General features: G+C 46.1%; 1 protein-coding gene across 1 annotated transcript in view; it reads left to right on the top strand.

The window, feature by feature from the left end:
• The window catches only part of LOC146194326 (uncharacterized), a 441,606-nt gene that overhangs the window by 420,400 nt on the left and 6,519 nt on the right, over positions 1-14,687 (top strand). Inside the window, exon 19 of the mRNA XM_084596527.1 lies at positions 8,818-8,877. Within this exon, the coding sequence (XP_084452653.1) occupies positions 8,818-8,877 (60 nt within the window). The remainder of the gene's footprint in view (positions 1-8,817; positions 8,878-14,687) is intronic.

Consider the following 14,687-nt stretch of genomic DNA (forward strand, 5'->3'; position numbering starts at 1 on the left):
ATATGCCGGGTGGAAGCCCTTAGGCCGAATAGCTGAAGTTGATCTGCGGCAGTAAGAGAGTTCCCCTTGACTGTAGCGACGGTATAGGGAAGTGCAATGTTGCGGTACAATAAGAGATCGGCATTAGGTGCAGCTAACGAATGAGGCGGTTAGTGAGGGCAGATAAACTTACTCGGGCCAATACAGTCCGGGAGAATAATCAAAGGGTTCAGGTTCGATGATTGGAAGATCTAGGTGCAAGACACCTTGCGAGCAGTCGATCAGGGCAGAGTGTTCTGAAAGCAAGTCGAGGGTCGAGGGTCTGGCGTCCTACAGGAAAGTGTACTTGGTCCCCTTCCATTCCTAATATATATTAATAATCTTCCACTTAGTCTTACTTCCAGCGTCCGACTGTTTGCTGATGATTGTGTCATATTTCGCCCCATAACAAATTCTTCAGATATCGTCGCTCTTCAAGAAGACCTTTCACAAATGCAACATTGGTGTGACACTTGGCTCATGTCTCTTAATGTTTCGAAGACCTGACTAATTTCTTTTCACCGTCACCCCAACTTCAATCGCACCAGTATACACTATTATTAACTGCCCAATTTCTTCGGTCAATTATTACAAATACTTAGGGGTCCATATCTCTCGTGATATAACTTTGAACCTCCATGTCACCAACATAACTAATTCTGCAGTGTCCTTGGGTATATTTCGGCACAACCTTGTTCTAGCACCAGATTCTCTCAAATCGCTCGCTTACACGACTTTCGTCAGACCTAAACTTGAATATGCTAATTTTGTCTGGGATCCCCATCAGATTAACATAATACCATTGAGTCAGTTCAGAATCGTGCCGCCAGGTTCAAACTGACTACTCCTATCATACCAGCATCCCAGGTCTGAAATCACAATTGCAGTTGCCTACTCTAGTCACCCGTTGGACCGCAGCACGTCTCTGTTTATTTGACAAGTTCTTTTACTACTTTCCAGAAGCCAACCGATTAATTCCAGTTGTGCATCGCATTTCCCGCCATAACCGCCCGAACGCTGTTTGCCCTGAACGTGCACATACCACCACATTCCAGCAACTGTATTTCTTAAACACTGCCGCGACTGGAATGACCTCTCCGCTGAAGTTGCCACCATCATGAATCATCGACTCAAGACCATTATCGAGGAAGCTTATTCATCAACGTAATTTTTGTCCATTTCTCAATAACGTATAATATTTTATGCCGTGATATAACCCCACCCCTCATCTAATGTGCCGAACGGGACCTTCGAGGAAAAAGAAATAAATAAATGAGGTCATGGGCACACGGGTTCAAAATAGTGAACTGTGCCGAGAGGTCATGGCCAGCAACACTAACGTGAGCGGTACAGATTCCGTCAACAACCGTTCCACCGATATGCACCCGAGACTGAGCCGGAGTGAGAACTTTGCGTAAACAACGAGGGTTCGCACTCACAACGGAGATATGAGCTCCAGTGTCTAGAAGGGCACGCACGAGAACACTATCAACACAAATGTCTACTTGGTTCAAATGGGAGGTCAGTAGAGGATTCGTGGGCAAGGTCGTGGATGCAGCGTCACTTCCGGGAGCTGCATGATCTAGTTTTCAAATAGGATGGACAGTTGGGTGAGTTTGTACAATTCCATAGTGGGTGGAACAACGCGCGTCTTTTCGCGCTGTTCCACCCACTATGCTAGTTTTCAAAGCCAGATCGGTCGTATGCGGCAGCAGCCGAGGATCGAGAGGACTGCGGAGATCAAAAACGAGGGGCTCGTGGGAAAGGGGAGTGGGAAGAGTGACGTGGGCAGGAGCTAGAAAAATCGTTGGCCGAATCGTACTGGCCAGGCAGGGGTCGGGGCGAAAAACGGGGCGGCATTTCTGGACGTGCGAAGTCGGAGACCAGGTATTACAGCCATGCTAGGAAATGTGGCTGACACAGGAACAGTTGAAGCATATGTCTGCAAATCTGCTGGTTTTCGATAGCGACGAAAATATGGGACGGCTCGGGGACGGAAAAATAGTGGTGCGTGGTGGCCGGACGCTGGGGTGTGCGATAGAACAAACAGCAGGCGAGTGGTCCAAGTTCGCAAGTTGTTCGCGCTGAACGGCCTGAACAAGAGAACCATCGAGCAAGGCGTGACTGAAGACGGTTGGTTGAGGTGGCACAGGTGCACTGGCCTCCATTTCTCTGTGAACGATTCGTGTGAAAGCGTCAGTGATGTTAAGGGGCGACGCGGAGTGTGTGCTAGTTGGTGGCTGCTGCGCAACACACGAAGATGTGGCGGCCGTATGGGGAGGTCGTTGAAATTGTGAAAATGTGAGCCGGCTGTTTACCAACTCGGAGAGATGGCACTGCTTGATGGGGGAATCCCCGGTATCTGAGCCCTTGCAGACGAGCAAATGGAAAACGTCGTCCGCGATGCCTTTTAGGATGCGGCCCACCATTGCAGATTCCGTCATGGCAGTGTCCACCTGGCAACATAAGGCGAGCACGCCTTGAATGTAGGTGGCGTAGCCCTCAACTGGAGACTGCGTACGCGATTCAAGGTGTTTTCTGGCTTCAAGCTTCAAAGCGTCTGGGGGTCCGAAGAGAGCGCGAAGCTTTTCTCCAGAGATCTCCCAACTCGTTAATTCGTCCCCGTGAGTGTCCTCGTGGGTGTCGTGCCATTGCATCACTGTATCAGACAAATAGAAAATTACTTTTTCCAGTATTACGATGGGGTCCCACCTATTTTGGGTACTGACACGCTTGTACATCGATAGCCATTTGTCAACATTATCACCTGAGGCACCGGAAAATATTTATGGGTCACGGAGATGAGCATTACCATGAACGTAGGGGCAGTGGGGCTTGTTGAGTCACTGGGTTGAGTAATGGTGGCAGTGCCAGTAGCGTCCGCTGCGAAGTTCCGTGGTGCAATAAGCCAGGACTCGGAGGATGCGATTTGCTCATTTCCACCAAGATATTACGTGGCGGGAGGTGTTCACACCACGCAAACATAGATACACTCACACAGAACTGAACACGAGCACGAGGCGTACTCGAGGTCAAAACACTGACCTCTGGAAGAGATTCGGGCCCCGAGCACGCGCCAAGCGAGCGCGCACTTCGTCTGTATCCTCTTCGAAGAGTCAACCCGTAGCAATATTTTTAGATTCTGCTAAAGCTTTCGATAAAGTACCCTTTAAAAGACCGCGAGTACAATTTTCTCAGTCAAATTGACCCTTCTGTATACTAAAGTGGACTGAACAATTTTTAACTAATTGTTATCAGCTTGTATCCATGAACAATAAGAATTCTAAGTCACTCTTAGTAGCGTCAGGTGTCCCACAGGTGTCCATGCTTGGCCCTCTACTATTTCCTGTATACATCAATAGCCTGCCCACAAGCTTAACATTTAATATAGGCTTGTTCGCTGAGGCATGTGCAGTTTATCGCGCTATTCTCACCGCTTCTGACAAAATTTCACTTCAAAGTAATCTTAATTCTGTTCAGGACTGGTGTAGCAAGTGGCTAAGGGAACTTAACGTGTCATCTTTTGCCCATTAATTTTCGCTGTAATCCTCTTGTCTTTCCTTATGTAATCTGTGAAGTTCCCATACAACTAGTTCAATCATACAAGTATCTAGGCATAATTTCTAGCAATTTTTCTTGAAGCCTGCATGTTTAGTTATTCAATGAAAATACCTGAAGCTCCAATAGGCACTACTGCAGGGGGAGGATACAAAATAAACTAGTCAATAGGCCAGAAAACCCAAGAAAACAATGCACACACAGACGCAAAAGTTTAAAAAAAAACAGGTTGTGACAGACAAGTACAGAATGAGGACCACTGTGCACTTGTAAACATGATAAAAGCGTGCGGAACATTGGCTCAGATCTACACTTGACGATCTGCTGAGGTAGCCGATTACAGTCGGGAATTGTCTGTCGGAAACGTGCGCTTTGAAAAGTGTTACTTTTCCATTTAATTTCCCTAATCGTCCAACCGCGATCAAGTCTACGACTGGAAATGCGGTGGAAGGAAACAAGTGTTATTGTTTATATTTATTTTTTCGCAGTACGTTTTGTATAGAATTTCTAACCCAAAGTTTTCTCTTCGTGTAGATATATTCGCTCATTCCAGAGCGTCAGTTTAATGCTAATAACATTACTATTGTAGTCATGTTTCTGGGAAACAAATCGACAAGCACAGTTCTATACGCATTGCAGCATGTCGAAGTTCGCGGATTTCAAACAACTCAGGCATAATCCAGTACTGGCCGAAAATAAATGAAATATAGAAGCTCTCTATTTTACAGGTGCCTTTCAAAATTTCGTCTTGCGAAATGCAATATTCTGCAAACTCTGCAAGCAACGTGCTCGACGTGCTTATTACGTGTGAGGTTGGAAAAGAACTAAACGCCAAGGTTTCATAGCCGGATATTCTGGATAGAATATTTGAATCTAATTTACATTCAGCCAAGAGAGGATGATGCCTGCGTGTAAAGGAAATAAACTGACGCTATATTGGATTTAATGACATCATCACTTTAAACACCATTGTTGTATAAAGTGTAAGTTACTCTGAAAATGACATGAATCTGAAAAATTATTCACTAGCGGTAGTTTACACAATCGTCTGCATATAAATGTATTTTACATGTTATATCGTTCACAACAATACTAATATATATACAATAAAAACAGCAGAGGTACTAAAACAGACTCCTGCTGAACCGCCGCAGTTACAGCAATATAACCGGACTGCGATCTATTAATTAGTACACGCTGTTGGCGCCCCTGTAGATAATATTGAAGCCAGTTACGGAGAGACGTAGGAATATTAAGCAAAAACAATTTATACTATAGCAAGACATGAAAAACCAAATCAAATGTTTTTCTGAAGCCTAACAAATACAGTCTGTTTGCACACCAAGGTCATATGATGAAGACATATCATGAATAAATTCTAGAAGTTGCGTAATACACGAGTAACCTGAGCTAAAACCATAATGGGCTTGAGTGAAGAATTGATTACTTTCTAAATGTTTCTTCATTGCGCTATAGATTATGTGCTCAAGGTAAATCGGCCTGTAATTAGCCAATATGATTTTTTCCTGTATCTAAATATTTCAAGTCGAGAATAACCAAATAATGACCAATGATTTCAGCACAAACCTTCAATACATGACAAGGAATGCCGTCGGGCCCGCTGGCCGAAGAGGCCTTAATGTTACAGAGCAAAATATTTAATCCTGGCGTCGATTCCCGCACAAGAGCGCTCATGTCAATGAGTTCATGACGAACATTAGCCGCAAAAACTGATTTGAAATACAGACAGAAATAATAAGTATTTTCATAACCGTCAGCAACATGTCCAGCGTCAGTAATCAACTAACATAATTTTGTCAGCGAACAAGACGTTAGGTTTCTTAAAACGCAATCTTTATCATGCTTTGGTTAGTACTGGCGAGATAGTGTCTCCTTGCCTAACACCTTTCTTTATAGGAATTTGGTGATTTTGCTTAAGCATAACTATAGTGGCTGTGCAGCCCCTATGTACAGGGTGTCCAAGCTAACTTTCAGTTCAGTTCAGTCGTTTAGTCGTGTCCGACTGTTCCTGACCCTATGGACCATATCACGCCATGCTTTCCGGTCTCTCACTATCTTCCTAACATCACATAACTTCATCTGCAGCGCCTCGAGGATGCTAACTAACCATCGCGTATGCTGCCTACCCCTTCTGCGGTGACCCTCAACCTTTCCAAACATCAACTCAGGCTAACTTTAGCCAAGAGTTAAAAAATGCAACATTTAAGATAGGCCAGAGAAACCACCTGTGTACAGCTGCCCGCCACCTGGCGCACCATAGGCAATTTTTGTTTTGCAATTAAATAATTATTCATCACGATAATTTTTCTAATTTACTAACAATTTTCTTTACACAAGAGATGTGATTTGCAGAGTTGGCGAGCTTCTTCTAAAACCCCTATTTCATCTATTTTCGATAAAGAAAGCCTCACGTGTATCGTTTTTCCAAGCCCTAAAGAGAGCCTACGAAATGAAAAAAAAAATATCACGTGACTGGCACATTCCCGCGCTCGATTGCGGTGCTCTCAATCGTAGCCCGAGTAAACAATATCAGCTGCGGCCGTGACTCGAATGCCCAGTCCCAGCGGCAGGCTGATATGTTTGCTGTGGTTGCAGCAGGCGCGGTGAGCTCGTTGCGACTTGCATCGTCACACGCCCCGACTGCGTGAAGCGGACGAAGAACCACCCCAGACATATCAGCCTGCCGTTCAACGGGGACGTGGAGCCAATGCGGTAGTTGATTTCGTTCAGTGAAAGCCAGCTTGAGAGCAGCACAATCGTGGGGCACGAATGCGTCTTTTTGAAATTTCGCGGGCTTTCTTTAAGGCTTGGAAAAACGGTACACTTGAACCTTTCTTTATCGGAAATAGGTGGAATGGGGATTTGAGAAGATGCTCTCCAAATATGCAAATCACATTTGTTGTCTAAAGGCAATTGTTAGTCAATTATAAAAATTATCTTAATTTTAATTAGTTAATTGCTAAACAAAAAATTTCCTGTGGTGTACCAGATGGCTGGAAGCTGTATACAGGTGGCGTCTCTGGTCTATCTCAAACATTACATTTTTTAACCGTTGGCTAAAGTTAGCTTCGGACACGACTGAACTACTGAACTGAACTGAACTGAAAGTTAGCTTGGATACCCTGTTATATCTTCCAGGGCTTTCACGTACGGCTCGTCTACAGCCTGATTTCGCAATGCCTGCATGACCGCCGATGTTTCTGCTGAGTCAAATGCTTTTTCGAAATCAATAAGTGCTATGTGTAAGGGCTGATTATATTTCGAGCATTTTTCTATCACCTTGTTGATGGTATGGATATGATCGATAGTAGAATACCCGTTTCGAAAACCTGCTTGATCCTTTGCTTGGTTCCAGGCTAAGTTGTCCTGATTCTATTGGTGATTACCTTGATAAATACTTTATACGTAATAGACAATAAGCTGATTGGTGTCAAATTTTTCAAGTCCTTAGCGTCTCCTTTTTTAGAATTATGAAAATGCTTGCATTCTTCCGTGGTTCCGGTACCGTCGATGACACCAAGAACTGCGTATACAGGGGGGCACGATATCCCCCCGTCTTTCAACAAATCTATAGTTACCTGATCCTCACCACCTGCCTTCCCCTTTTCATAGCTTCTAATGCTTTCTTACCTTTGTCCTTCTTCACTGGTGGAACGTCATACTGCATTTCCCTACCGCCAATCTCATTATTGTCCTGACCCGTTTGGCTACAGTAGAGATTCGTACAGAACTCCTCGGCTACTTTGACTATTTGTCCATATTCGTGGTGACATTGCCCGCCTTGTCCCTTAGCGCATATATCTGATGTTTACCTATGCCAAATTTCTTCTTCATCATTTTAAGATTTCCTCCGTTCCTACAGCATGTTCAGTTTTCTGCATGTTATGCTTCCTTATATCGGCCACCTTGCGCTTTGATTAGCTTTGATATCTCGGCCAATTCTATCTGGTCTGTTGGATCGGAATCTTTCATACTCTGGCGTTTCTTAATCAAATCTTTCGTGTCCTTAGACAGCTTACCAGTATCCTCTCTCACTATCCTACCGCCTACTTCTACAGCGCACTCAGTTATGATATCTCTGATATTATTGTTCATTGCTTCTAGAGTAATATCGCCATCCTCGGTTAGAGCCTAATATCTATTCTGTAGCGAGATCCTGAACTCTTCTGCCCTCCTCCTCATTCGTTGATAGACTCCTTTCTCGCTAATCTGTTTCGTTCCCTCTTCAGACCTAGACTAATTCGGGACCTCACCATGCTGTGGTCACTGCATCGCACTTTCCCGATTACCTCTACATCTTGCATGATCGCTGGTTTAGAATACGTATTCTTTGCACCGGTCTTGTTCGTTTTCAGCGTTACATGCGGTACCTCGTACGCATACTTTTTTTGGTATTACGTTGAAACTTATCTTTATGCATTGAATCATTGTGGTTTTTACCAATACTATACTTACTTTCGAGTTATAGAGATATGACTCATCGATTAGCCGCCTTGTGTACAATAGTACTTATTTCTTAAATTTAAAAACAATGTGCCAATTTTCCGTACCAACCCCTCCTACAATGCTTCTGGGAATCGACAGTATCTTGAAATAAATAAGTAATTAAATAAACTAGTATTGTCGATTAATTGCGAAGATTTTATTAAAAGGCTTCCTTATATATATATATATATATATATATATATATATATATATATATATATATATCAGGTCCTTATACTCGCACTGTCATTTTCATTCATTTGAAAAAAGTGTATTGCAGATTTTTCCCAGTCAAGTATTTTTACGTCAAAGTTAAACACGACCAATAAATTTGGCCACCGAAACCTGTGTTTTTGTCGTATATGGAAATTGTCTGAAACAAAATGCCCGATTGGCATATTTAGCGTCAAATTAAATTTTCAGACCTGGTACAGCGGAAAGAAAATAACTACTAGGAAGGGATCAATTCCGCAGCACCGTTTTTGTACGTTCTTTACGTTTTGTTTGTTGACGGCACACGCTAATGATCTGTAAGACCGTTTTGCGTATCAGGACCAGCTTTCGAAGTTTACGTACAGCCCCCAAGAAGAGTTGCTGTGCGGGATTGCTATGTTGCTGTCGCGACAGAGTTCTTGACACCGCCGATTGACCCATTTCCAGACAGCGACTAGGGCGACCTAGTCATGCCATCATCCTCCTATTGTTTTCTAAACTTTTGGTATTTCCTCATCGCAGAGAGGTGCGCTACAGGGGCCTGGTGTTCCGCACCGGGATCGTCAAGGACACGGCTGACAAGTAAGTCGCCAGGAAAAATCCAGAATCATAGTGAGGCAGTCCATATTGCTCAAGAATCAAGACTGGGCAAGCCCTTTCTTTTGAAGGATATGTACACGACACCTGTGCTGCATGAACGTACGATTCGTAGTTATTACATTCCTGCTTCGAACGGCAGTCATTAATTAAAGCTAGGCCCGGCTTTTCTTCAGTTTTTGCTTGCTTGGAATACGTGCAACTGGGCAGGATGCGGATGACAACTTTTTGCCAGTTTTATTGACAGTTTTTTAGCCAATATGTCAAAAAGTTGATTGTTTCACAGCACAGACAGGCAAATACAAGGAAGAACGAGGTGACAGTAGTGATCTGTCTGCGCTGTAAACCAATTTCAGATATGCACCAACTAGCCTGCGAAAACGTTCTCGCAGCTCACAGTTACTCGAGATTTTCGAGTAATTGCTTAAATTTAAACACAGTCATCATCATCAGGCGGAACGTACCCGCTGCCGGTTGAAGATATCTCCAATCCACATTCAGTTAACCTGACCATGCGCTAACTGTAACCACTTGACTCCTGCAAACATTTTAACCTCATCCACCCACCTAGGTTTCTGCCACCCCTGCTACACTTTTCTTCCAATAAAATCCAATTTGCCACCCTTGGAGACCAACAGCCGATCTCTTTTCGCATTACATGTCCTGCACTTGCCATTTTCTTCCTGATTTACAAAGTCGTTAATTCGAGTTACTGCACTGACCCATCTGCACGCTTCCGATATCTTAACGTTACATCTACCGCTGTCCGTTTCATAGACCTCATCGTGAAAAGCTAATGGCATCATAGTCTGGAACATACATTGGAATGGCTGGCGACCATGTCATAACTTCGTTGGGACAGTGCACAGCCATGGTACAGATCCGAGACTCAATATTATTTGCCGGCTGACAGGTTCATGATTGCTTTCGCGACCTGATTTTCTTTGTTAAATTGCTGCTTGAGAACGCGGCTCTTATTAATTGCAGGCAGGGATAGTTACGTTTTCTGCAGAGAAAGAATGCGAAAACTGTGATATTCGCCAAAGCTTTCCTGACCTTCACAATTCCACAGGCAGTATGCGGAACTCCGCTACCCGAGTGCAAGGGCTTTTGGAAGTGTTTAGTACTGGCGCCATGTTCTGTCCTTTCCTCCCTCGTCTTTTATTCGCCAAAGCTGCTCAGTCCTTCGCAATTTCACAGGCAGTATGCGGATCCCCCCTCCACCACAAGTGCAAGGTCTTATGGCAGTGTGGTCCTGGTACTTGTGTTCTGTACCTTCCTCCCTCGTCTTTTATTCGACCAAGCTGCTCAGTCGTTCGCAACAGCGCAGACAGTATGTGGAACTTCCCTCCCCGGCTGCAAGGGCTTTTGGCAGTGTTGTCCTGGCGCTGTGTTCTGTCTCTTGCTCCCTCTTGTTTAAGTCGTCAAAGCTGCTCAGTCTTCGCAATTTCACAGACAGTATGCGGTTCCCCCCTCCAAGAGTGCAAGGTCTTTTGGCAGTGTTGGCCTGGCGTTGTGTTCTGTTCCTTCCTCCCTTGTCTTTTATTCGACCAAGCTGCTCAGTCGTTCGCAACAGCGCATACAGTATGTGGAACTTCCCTCCTTTGGCAGTGTTGTCTTGGCGCTGTGTTCTGTCTCTTGCTCCCTCTTGTTTAAGTCGTCAAAGCTGCTCAGTCTTCGCAATTCCATAGATACTATGCGGAACCCCACTCCCGGAGTGCAAAGTCTTTTGCCAGTGGTGTCCTTGAGCTGTGTTCGTCCCTTCCTCTCTTGTGTTGTGTTCTATTCGCCAAAGCTGTTGTCATTCGTAATTTCACAGACTCCCCCTCCCCGAGTGCAAGGGCTTCTGGCAGGGGTGTCCTGGCGCTGTGTTCTCTCCCTTCCTCCCTCGTGTTTTATTTGCCAAAGATGCTCAATCCTTTGCAATTCCACAGAAAGTATGCGGAACCCCCTCCCCGAGTGCAAGGGCTTTTGGCAGTGTTGTCCTGGCGCTGTGTTCTGTCCTTTCCTGACCCGTGTTTTATTCGCCAAAGCTGCTCAGTCCATCGCAATTCCGCAGACAGTATGCGGAACCCCCTTCCCCGAGTGCAAGGATTTTTGGCAGTGTTGTCCTGGCGCTGTGTTCTGCCCCTTCCTCCCTCGTGTTTTATTCGCCAAAGCTGCTCAGTCATTCGTAATTCCACAGACAGTACGCAGATCCCCATCCCCAAGTGCAGGGCTTTTGGCAGTGTTGTACTGTCGCTGTGTTCCGTTCCTTTCTCCCTCGTGTTATATTCGCCAAAGCTGTTCAGTCCTTCACTATTTCACCGACGGTATGCGGAACCCCCTCTCGAGTGTAAGGGCTTTTGGCAGCGCTGTGCATGCGCTGTTCTGTTCCTTCCTCCCTGGTGTTTTATTCGCCAAAGCTGCTCAGTTCTTCAAAATTCCATAGACAGTATGCGGAACACCCGACCCCGACTGAAAGGTCCTTTGGCAGTGTTGTCCTGGCGCTGTGTTCAGTCCCTTCCTCCCTCATGTTTTATTCGGCAAAGCTGCCAGGCCTGCGCAATTCCACAGACTGTATGCGGATCCCCCTCCCCGAGTGCAAGGGCTTGGCAGTGTTGTCCTGGTGCTGTGTTCTGTCCCTTCCTCCCTCGTGTTTTATTCGCCAAAACTGCTGAGTCCTTCACAATTCCATTGACCCCAAGTAGCACACATTGGGCTATGACGTGAGGGCCCGCGTTGGGCCCGTTGGTGAGCCCATGCGGGCCCCATGCGGGCCCCATGCGGGATTTGCAACAGGTACTCAGAGGGGCGCCACGTGGGCTGCCCAAATATGCCGCGATTGGTCCCAATCTGTATCGGTGTGGGCAGCCCAAATAAGGCCTTCCCGCACTCAGCCCAGATAGCCGAATGTGTGCAGCATACTAGAATCACTAATGGGTCCTAGGTTTGTACAGGCAGTGCCGCCGCCCCATTGATCAAGGTTTTAATTTTTGTGTCGATTAATCTCTCCAATGCCCGAATTGTACCGGCGCGGCCTTGTGGTAGAGAGCCGAAACGAGGCCTTGCGGTAGAGCATCCGCCTCGTGTTCGGGAGGTGCCAGGTTCGATCCCTGGTGCCGCCGGTACCCACCGGCTTTTCAATGGGTACAAGCTTTCCTCCGGCCTGGTGCTCGGCTCTTTTCGGTTGAAATGTTTGGGAAAGGTGTCATAGGTCTCAAATAGTTGCTCCAATGTGGCAGAAATCAGTTCCGAATCGGACAACAATAAGTCCGCCTTGTGCGGCAAAAGCCCATTATGTGGCCCATTGTTTGCTTTTTTTTTGTCAGCCCGCCTTTGCAGGCCATTAGTCGTTCGAAACTTTAAGCCCTCGAAGAAGCACAGCAGGGTTAGCAGAGCCTCTTACAAACGCGCACCTCTGAAAGTGCCGGGCGCACGCCGGGGGATGCTTGTACCCAATTTTACCGGCTGGTGTCCGGCAGTGGGTTTCGAACTGACCTCATCCGCTGAATCCGGCATTTTCGGGGCTGCCCAAGTTCCATTAATCATCATGTGTGAAACATTGAGCACTGTTTGACCTCCTTGTATTCGATACTCAGTAACATAAGAGAAATTTATTCCCAACACTATATGAATGTGGGCTCAATGTCACCCCCAAAATGTGACTGAATATTTCTTTCGGTGGTGTGTGTAGAATAACAATCGCGCAGGAAAACCTTGGAGGTAGTTCAGTACATACTCGTAAAGCGGAATCGTTACTGCTGCCTATTTTTGCCAATACTGTATAATTAACATAGTTTTTAGAATAACAATGGATAGTCTTTATTCGTGGCATGTATATGCTTAGGAACATTATGTGAAACATCCAGAAGAGGCAATTAGTGGCCGGTATAACATGAACTACATCAATAAAATGGTGCCCTAAATATAGGGTGGAGGCGTTTCAGAGCGATAAGCCCACCTACGGCCAATTTAAGGCCCACTGTGGCCTTCAATGCGCAGCCCCAGTCAGGCTAATCTTATTTTTCCGCATTAAATCGAATATATGTTGCATTTCCCGCAAGTACCCCACCAAATGCCTGTGTGGGCAATGTGGGGCTATGCCCACTTTTCAGCCCGGCCGCAAACCATGCGGGACCTATTCGGTGTTTGATTGGGCAGCCCCATTCGAGCTAGCCCGTCTTCTATTTGCTTTAGGCCCACATTTGCATCGGATCTGCCCTAACGTGCCCCGCAAGAGACCGATCTAGGCAGAAGTGGGAAGGAACACTTTCCAGCGGCCGCTACAGGCCATAAGGCAATTATCTAAGTTTTTGGTGGGCTGCCCCAAATGGGGCAGCCCAGGAATTTTCTCCACGAATCCCAGATTCCCGTCTGACCTTCCACTGCGTACCCCCTCAAGGGTCCCATGTACTCAATGTGCGGGCATACCCGTATTTAGCCCGCCGCGGTTTTTGAGTGGGCAGCCTCATTAAGATTAGCCAAGGCTTTTTCTACACAAAGCCAAAATTTGCTTTGAATCGGCCCTAAAATTCCCCGAGCGGGACCCTTGAGGGCCAGATATGGGATTATGTACTCAGTGAGCCCTTTCTGCGCCTATATGATGCCCAGATTGAAAAAGCAGGGGCAAGCTCAATTTGGGATTGCCCGCTTGATCCCTAAAGGGGGCCCTCATGGGTGTTAATGTGGTTGCCCCAGCCCAGCTTGCCCATACGAGCCCCAGATGGGCCACGTATTGTGTGCTACTTGGGACAGTATGCGGAACTCCCCTCCCCGAGTGCAAGGGCTTTGGGCAGTGTTGTCCTGGTGCTCTGTTGCATGAAGCATGACGATTCAAACAGGCGCTCACGCAAGCATGTCATGTTTTCTGACAGACTTCCGAAGGACGACAGTTGCTTCAATGGCGTACAAACTGTAATTCCGGCCGGAAGGCAAGGCAGTGAGCTGAGGCAGAGTTGCGATTTTTCATGGGTCATGTTGATGGCAGCGCTGACAACGTATCCCTACTGTAGGGATACAGTTGTATGCGCAACAGCCTACTCTACGAGAAAAATTCGAGCAGCGGTGACCTAGCCTATAGTTTTGCCGTGAGAAGTCATTCTTCCTGCCTGTTACATGAGGGCACCTTTGTACATCTGTGATTTGTGCTCGTTATAACAATAGCAAAAATCACACCTCTAAAATCGTTCAAGGTTGCCATCGCCATGTACCATTAAGGAAGAGGTAGCCGCAAATTCCACGCCGCATGTCACCTCCACTGAAGGCAACGAAGCTGCTTCACCGAAATGAATCCCCTTGAATGCCTTTAACCAAGTCGGCATAAATCTTTTGGGCTAAATCTCATTACCATTGCGAACGCACTCGTGCATGCGCACCACCACTGACCAAAAATTTTGTCCAGCCGTTTTGTTGTGTGTGCTGTTTGTTTTCGCACTAAAAAACTTTAAAGCGGGTTCAAACCAGTCGGTTTCGTAACCAGGTGCTCAGGTTTAGTAGCTCAGCGTCTCAATCATTAAACCACCTGCGCGGGTGCTTCGCTCGTTATGACCTGGTAATCATGGCTACTTTAAGCAGCAGCCCCAAGGGGCACTGAGTGGGGGTGAACTATGAATGCCCTTGGCGCTCATTATCATCGTCAGCCGGACTATACAAACTGCAGGGCGAAGGCCTTTCCAATATTCCTCAAATTAACCCGGTCATGTGCTAGCTGCATCCACTTGACTCCTGAGAACGTTTTAGTGTTATCCACCTACCTCACTTTCTGCCGCCCCTTCCTACATTTTTCTTCCCTTGGAATCCATTTCGTACCTTTG

Source organism: Amblyomma maculatum, chromosome 3 (assembly GCF_055883805.1).
Source record: "Amblyomma maculatum isolate TAMU_Amacu chromosome 3, ASM5588380v1, whole genome shotgun sequence".
Lineage (NCBI taxonomy): Eukaryota > Metazoa > Arthropoda > Arachnida > Ixodida > Ixodidae > Amblyomma > Amblyomma maculatum.